The 8,600-nt window shown below is 36.2% G+C and overlaps 1 protein-coding gene across 1 annotated transcript in view; it reads right to left on the bottom strand.

Annotated features, from left to right (window-relative positions):
• Positions 1-8,600, bottom strand: part of MYO16 (myosin XVI) — a 542,291-nt gene that overhangs the window by 473,304 nt on the left and 60,387 nt on the right. Inside the window, exon 3 of the mRNA XM_012637927.1 lies at positions 8,030-8,173. Coding sequence (XP_012493381.1) covers positions 8,030-8,173 — 144 coding nt within the window. The remainder of the gene's footprint in view (positions 1-8,029; positions 8,174-8,600) is intronic.

The following is an 8,600-nucleotide window of genomic DNA, read 5'->3' as shown; positions in this document are numbered from 1 at the left end:
GAGTTTTGTAGATCATTAGACAAAAGCACTGACAATAGCGTGCTGCAGATAAATGGAAAAACTTTAATCCAAAATCATGTAAGAAAAGAAGTGCAAATTCAGCAATGCTATTCAGAGACCATTCCCTATAAAATCACGTGATCCAAAATAGCAAAGAAAATTCCATTGTTCCTCTCTCAGCAGGCAAGTGACTAAGCAGATTCTGAGGATACTTTTTAAACATTTATTCAGGACATAGCTACATTGATCCAACATGTTAGAAATATTTATATGTATACATATAGGAGTGAAGATACACATGTTGAAATAAACATGAAGTCAAGATTTTTAAGAGAATAAAACATGACATGGTTTTGAGCTAATCTCTTTCACCCTTGTGAATTTACTCTTAAATAACAAGAAAGGCTTCTCAAAATCTGGGAAAGAGAAAAATAACTTGTAATTAATTTTTTATAAAAACTAGAAAAAATTTTAGTTATAGAGCATTGGTGTTTAAACATGATGGAAGTTATAAAATATTTTACAAATTGAATTATGCACAATGTAAAATAAAAATTATATGGGCCAGGTACTCAAATAATCAATAAAATGTAAGTGAAGAGAAATTGTCAGTGGAAAACTTTATATAATTATATAAACACAATTATATATATTAAATGTAAAAATTACAATATGTTAAAATCTTGTTTTATTGGAAGCCAAAATGTTTGGATTTGAAATTTCACTGAAATTAGATTCTTTTATATAACAATAAGGCTTATGTAATGAACATATGAATGGAATTATGGAACAATAGAATAGAATTACTGTTCATACCAGTGAGATAATATTGGTAAAATAGCTAAGAAACTGCAAAACCCCGTTCAAGTATATGATAGAAACTGTCATAATAATGAGACTTTTTTGTCCAAATTTTGAAAACATATTGTAAGAATCCATCATTTGTGCCCACTCCTGTTGCTAAAATATACTGGGCTTAGATGTTTTCTATTTCATATTTAAGGTTCTGAAAAGTGTCAATAGTTTTGCTTAGTAATAAACACAGTTGATTCTCATTATTCATGTATTCTGTATTTTCAAATTCACCTACTTGTTAAAATTTATTTGTAACCCAAAAATCAAAACTCAGGCCACTTTTGTGGACATGCATAGGAATGATGAAAACTTAGTCAGACAACATGCACATTCACAGCTGAGGTCAAACAACACACCTTTTTTGAGGTTAAAAGATGCCTGTTGTTTCAGTTTTCACACTATAAATAAGTGTCCATTTTGTGGTCTATTTGGTGTGACATTTTTCACATTTTTGAGATTTTCAAAATGGTTTCCATGTATAGAGCTCTGGTGCTATCTAGCGTTCCTAAGTGCAAGAAGGCTATGTTGTGCTTGAACAAAGAATCTGTGTTTTATCAATAGACAAGCTTCATTCAGCGGTGAATTGTAGTGCTGCTGGTTGTGAGTTCAATGTCAATGAATCAACATTACATATTAAATAAAGTGTCTTTAAGCAGAAACACACATGAAATGAGGTTATGTGCTGATGTGTTTATGAAAATGTCACCAGAGACTTGAAGGAACCTAACCCAGTATTTCCCCTAGGAACAATGGCTCAGTATGTGCTAATTCTGTGTTCATAGTGACTCTGTAAGTCAAACTACCTTGAATAATGAAAATTGGCTCCATGGATAACATTTCTCACTATCCCTCACCAATTCTAATACCCAAGTTAGAAAGCTGTGTGGAAATAATGATCTTATCAGCCCACTCTGGGGACTCTTTGGTCTGTATGAATTATATCATAAGCAACACAGCACCAGATCAGAGTGGTCAGTTCAGGTTTTGAAGCAAGTCTTTGTGGGATCCAATCTTGTCTCTACCACTGCTGTCTGGTCTTCAGCATGTAGATCAGCCCGTCTGTGGACCAGTAGCTTCATCTACTGTATAGAGCACCCTTGACATAAGTGACTCCATTTTAGAAAAATACTCATTTTAAAAGGCATTGCGCAACAGGAACCAGGCATTTACAGACTTCCCCTAAACAGATAAGGGCATAACCTTTTCCTATCAGTCCCTACCAGAGACTCAAGGGCCATGAAAAGAACAGGACTTTTCTCACGGTCGACTGTTCTGCAGTCACTTGTGATGAGCAACTGGCATCTGCTGCCAAAGGCTCCGCCCAAATCAACAAATCTTCCCTGCAAGATGCTGGCAGCTCCACTGATGACCAGATCAGCCCAGGACATTCTCCTTGTCCACACTGCTGTCCTTGGACTGGTTCATTAACCCCCTTTTCTAGCCCCTTTTTCTCTTGATGTTAAATGTTACTTTGTTTGATGTAGAAATTTTAATCTATAACATGTACATATTAAGTGTGTGACTATGTGCGGTTTGCAATATTGACTGAGTTGTGGAGGCAGAAGCCTGTGTCTACGTCTCTGACTACCACATGAACGGGCAGAACTAAGAAGAATTACCTCCTTGGGAACACCACATATTAATAGCTTGTGGCCTTTATGATTGAGAAAACATCAATAAAAGTCTGACATCGTGGACAGACACAAATGCACGTGGACCTGCTTATCGCTGGCCTTGCACCGCTCACAATACCTAAGCAAACCAGAAAACGCTAGCACCTTTGTATTATAATTTATGAGGATCAAGTGAGTTAATAATTGTAAAGCATGTAGTAAAATGTCTGACAAATAGGGAGGGCTGTATGAAAGTTAATTATTAGCATCTGTCAGAGTTTTGTAGATCATTAGACAAAAGCACTGACAACATTCACGGTAGCTAAGCCTGATCCACACCACAAGGCATTTGTGATTCAGTTAAAGTGGCAACATCCTAATGCTCTTAAGTATATGATGCTCCTGTCTCTACTTAACAACAATGCACAATGAATACCTTATAAATCCATAAGATCATTTTTATAGATGACTTCCTCAAGAATGTGAAAGATGTGGCTTAAATATAGCTTTCATTCATTTTTAAACCCAATCCCCTGTCACTTGTACTGTTCTAACCTTCTCCATCTCAGCAAACAAAAATTACAATCCCAACTTCCCAGTTTTCAGGCCAAAGATGTGGAAATCATTCGTGACTTCTGTTCTTTCCCTCATCCCCAAATCCAATCATATCAAATACTGATGACTCCACCTTCAAAATACTGTATACCCAAGTGTCAACCACTTCTGCCACCTCGACCACCTCGAGTGTGGACGGTGACCATACCTGAAAGTTCCCTGTACTTCTCCCCTTGTCTATTTCTAACAGAGCAGCAAGAGTGATCCTCTTAAACTTAAGTCACATCATGTCACTTCCCTGCTCAAAACCCACCAAAGGCTTCCCTAATCAACGGGCATTAAAGTAGATTGAAAATCTTTCCGAGGGCCTGACCCAGCCCCACAGCCTCTCTGACTTCGTCTACTGCCCGGCGCTTGTCACTTCACGACAGCCGTGCTGGTCTCCTTGCTGTCCCTCCAGCACAGGAACCCTGCCAAGGAGCCCGTAGGCGCCGTCCCCTGTGCCCATCATGCTTGCACCCGCACACCCACATGGGTCACAGCTCACATGTCACCTTTTCCGTGCAGCCATCCTAGTACTCTCTATTCCTTTCTTCTGTCACCCTTTAAGGCTTCTCACTAGTTGATACACTATATATTTTAGCCATTTATGTGCTTTTACCTGCCTCTTTCTAACAGAACGTAAGCTCCAAGAAGCAGGGATTTTTGCCTCCCTTTGGCATGCACAGAAGGTAAACTCATATTTATTAAATGAATCAATGCTGCACAGTCTCTCTGACCATCATTAAGCTTTGCAAAATGGAAAAAAGATTGGACACACAGCCCTAAACGAGGTACAATGGAATTTAATGTGTCAAGTAAAATACATCTCTCTTTTGAGCTTATTGGCAAGAACATATTTTACAGTAATTAGAATTTTTATGACAACATATTTTATCAATATTTATTTCAAAGTCAATTACTTTGGTGGATGGATTCTTAGTCTGGCTATCACATGGTATGAATAAGGCTACTCAGACTTGCTTAATCCATTAATCACATTTCTCAGTGGTTCATTTTTATTACTTGCATTGTTTTCACGATTACTCTAGATTATAAAGTGTCTTCTTGTTCACTGTGTAGCATTTAGAAAACACAGTAGTCAATCAATAAATATTTGCTGACTGAATGAATGAATAAACTAATTTCCTTTAGGGCAGGACCTGTGTTAATACATAGACAATTTTCAATTAATGTTTTAGATGTGATTAGTAAATTAAAGTCATTGCATGAGAGTAACTAGTGGATATACTACTTTGTATATTAGGTTGGATTATTCTAGTGTGAGAAAGAGGGCATTGCAGAGCCATGAAAATATTGCAAATAATTTGAATATTATAGATTTAACTCTATGATCAGACATGAAATACAACCAGTTTCTATTTTTCATTTCTGTCTGGTAAAGAAAAGCAACATTATCAGACATCGAGACAAATTATGTGCTAAAGTTAAGTGCTTCAACAAAAGTGTAAAATGAATGAGATAAAGAATTCTAGAATATGTAAAAGGATGAATGAGTTAGATATGAGTTAATAGTGGCAATATCAATTTCAGGTTGACTTCCAAAAACTGGCCTTCTATTCCTTCATTCCTTTGCTGATTCATGTATTCAGCACATGTACATAGAGCATCTGTCAGGAACTAGGCACTGTTCTAGCAGCCACCTATGCACTAGTTAACTACTTCTGGGATGAGCTGGAAGCTAATTATTTATTAAATGCCTAACTTGAAGCTCCTAATAAACATTGCTGCTGTAAGTTATATAAATAATTACTGAATATAAACCAAATCATTCCAGGCAGATGAGATATTTATTATAAAGGCAACTGGCTATTAATATGACGGAGTCGTTGCCGTGGGAAAAATGGAAGTTACAGAAACAGCATCTCTTAAGAACAAAGAGAAAAATAAATGATTATTTAAACAAACCTCCTGCTCATGATGGGGTAGAACATCAAGAAACATGGATAATGTGCTAATAATCTTAGAAGCAGGTGCAGGAAGGTCAAAGAATAGAAGGATAAAATGAAAGTACAGAATGTTCCACATCATAATGAAGGTACCATTGAGTCTGACAATGACATGGGGGTGGCCCTGGGTAGGGTAACAGTTTGGTACATCTTCAAATTGTTATTCTTTTTCTAAACATTTATTTTAGGGACTGGGATTGGTGCCATTGCTTATTGATTTCCTTTGGAAGATGCTGTTTAGCCTCATCATGAAGAAGGCTAATGTGTATTTCCTCAGCTATGCAAAGAGTCACAGGGGAGACCTATGTAACTTGACACCACATACCTAATTTATTCTTATAGTTATAGTATACCTTGTGTATTGATGCCCCAGGTACTGGTCCTGGGGCCCTGCCCTAATCCTAGCTCTGGTTATAAATGTTTCTCATTCTTGTGTTCAGGGTAGGCTACCTGGCTTGCTACCTCTAGTCCATCAACGATATTTCTGATTTTAATGCTATTTGTGATAACAGTTTCTTATATGCTGAAGGGGAGTCATTTGAGTGTAGTTATAGCAACTGCACCTTGAAATCAATACGCTGTTTTTCTTGAGATTCAATTTTGTTTATTTTCTTTTGTCATGATTCGGTGCATTGTTTCAGGGCTGTTCCGTAATATTTAACTGCAGGTATCACACGAATCTAGACTTAGGCTCGGTGAAGACTGTATAATGAAGGTAGATCCTCTCGCTCTGCGCCATCTGAAATGTGAAACTGAGGCATTTCAGAAGGGAGGAAGGGAATCTTGGCTGGCAGTGGAGCTCAAGAAAGTGAAGTCTTTGTGCAGCAATTTGCTCGAGGAAATGGAAGAAGGATTTTACAATTCAAGCACAGCCATATGAATATTGATTCTTGAGAATAAGTATGGCCATTTTGCATGTAGGGGGAAAACACCTCTTTTGGCAAAGGCTTATGTAACCAATAATAATTAGTCAGAGAACAAAAATAGAGTGGGCTTTGAAAAAGTTACTGATTTTCCCAAACAATATTTAGGAAAAATAAATCAGAACATAGAAAAACCTCAAAAGTCATGAATCAAACTTTTCTACCCTATTCTCACATAATCAAAGCAGATATTTCACAGAAGTCATCCAGTGGTTAAACTATCAAAAAAATGTATCAAACAAGTAACATGGACTCAGCCCCTTCTTACATAACTCAGCCTAGTGCTCTATGAGATCTAAGCATTCTGGAGAGTTCCAAAGCTGATCATTTAACAGCCTTGCTCAAAAGGTGATTCAGTTCAATTCCTTAATATGTTTTATATTTCCCTTCAATATTGAGGAAATCTCATAGCTTTTATACTGACTTGTGAATTTAGTATCTCTTAGGCTCTGTTTCTACAAAATGAAGACTTTGTTCTTACAAACGAGTTAAGTAGATTCTTGTGTCTTCTCATGTAAAGTGTCAGCCCTCCCAAAGTTTCTGTTTTGAGCTAAGTAATCTTTATTTCCGTTGTCTTTTGTTATTAGTCAAATCTACCCTCCATTTTCCAGTATTTGAAAGAAACACATTTTCAGTGACATATATTTATACTGTAAAAAGAAAAATATATATAAATATAAAATACATATTCTTAAAGGACAAATCAGAGAAAGCTAGACAAAATTATATCTTATATAAAATTAAGAATGTCTCAACTCATAGTCTTTAATCTTAAAATACTTCTGCTCATGATTTTAGGAAAGAAGGAAGAGGCACAGGGTAGTGGATTTAATTGTTTCCAACGAAAAAGATATGCTTCCTAATAACTGTGAATGTGACCTTTTTTGGAAGTAATGTCTCTGAAGATGTAATAAGCTAAGATGGGGTCATACTGCATTAGGGTGGGCCCTAAATCCAATGGCTGGTGTCAGTAAAAGAGAGAAGGGGGACATTTGGACAGAGACACAGAAGAAAGTCAGGTGATGATGGAGGCAGAGATTAGAATGATGCCTCTAAAAGCCAAGGAACACCAAGGACGGCAGGAGCTACTGTAACTCCAGAGAACAAGGAAGAATTCATCTCAGAGCCTAGAGGGAGAGAATGGCTTTGCTGACACCTTGATTTCAGACACTAACCTCCAGAACTGTGACAATATACTTCTCATCAGCCACCACATACATGGTGACTTGCTATGGCAGGCACAGGAAGCGATATAGGTAAAATGGCTCTGTGAAGAAAGGATGGACTTTGGACAATTAATTTGAATTCAAATCTATAGTTTGTGTTTTGGGTATGGCAAGTTACTTAATATATTTGAGCACCACGTGGCTTGTGTGTAAAATCTTGAAAACTTAAATGAAATAATGCATGTGAAAATTCAGGCACATAATAGTGACCCATTAAGGAATTAGATGATTTTTTAAAAATAAAGAGGAAAAAAGCAAATCATTGTTACTCTTATATTCCAGTAAGTTTTCTAAAAATTTAGAGATAAACAAATTAGGAAAAAAATCTCACTTTCAAAATAAAGTCTATGTGAGAATGAATGTCAGTGTTTAAGATGTAACTGAAAACAACAACAAGAAACTCCAAGTTATATTTAAAGTTTTCATTTTCGTATAAACAAATGTTGGAGACACTTCTTTACTAGATGTAACCAAGAAAAGAACATTCAATATAAGCCATATCTCCTTATAGCTTTATGCCTGTTTGGCTAAAAATTTAGAAATGAGAATGAATTGAAAAATAAAATTAACGAACCATTTTAGTTATGACTGACTTGTTTCAAGGCATATAAAGTTCCAAGGAAAGGTAAGAGGAGTATAGATTAACACAGTATTTGAACAATTTGTTTTATGAACTATGTGACACACACTCTTAGTCTCTTATTATCTTGTGGTGTAGGTAAATAAATAAGGATTAATGCACATTTTTCTCAATCAAATTGTTACTTATTGTAAAATATATTAAATATATAGCCTTTTACACAACACCAACTCTTCAAGTGGTAGATAAATTGAATTGAAATACTTACTAAAACAAGAAGCAGGACAATATCAGGATTATCACATGCACAGGCAATGTGCATTGGTGTCCAAAAGTCTTCATCCTGGTGGTTGACATTGACGCCTCTGTCAATCAGGATCTCCGCAATGAAGGCATTGTCATACCGAGCACACTGAAAGAAAGAAAAAAGGAAATATAAAAATAAAACAAACTATGATATGGTTTATTCTAAATGTCTATGGATAAAAACCTCCAGTGCCAATTTTGGAAGTTGAGTGGTGAAGCTGAACTTGGAAGAGATGTATTCACATTCCCCAACTAACCTACAAGGGATGGAGCATACATAAGACTTATGGGGAATTGGGCCAATGGACAGGGGAGTGGGGAAAGAAAAAAAGTAGGCGCAGATATTAAGAAGGCTAAAAAAAATTCTTCACTTATTGGATCCTTTCTACTTGTAGATAGCATTATTAGAAGATCCTGGATCATTTACTATAATTATCTTTCTAAAATACAGATTTGTTTTTTTTTTCTTTTATTTCAGCATATTATGGGGGTACAGATGTTTAGGTTACGTATGTTGCCCTTGGTCCCCCCCC

Source organism: Propithecus coquereli, unplaced genomic scaffold (assembly GCF_000956105.1).
Source record: "Propithecus coquereli isolate 6110/MARCELLA unplaced genomic scaffold, Pcoq_1.0 Scaffold125, whole genome shotgun sequence".
NCBI classification, from domain to species: Eukaryota; Metazoa; Chordata; class Mammalia; order Primates; family Indriidae; genus Propithecus; species Propithecus coquereli.
Note: the sequence above shows the minus strand (reverse complement) of the source record. Positions and strands in the feature narration are given on the sequence as shown.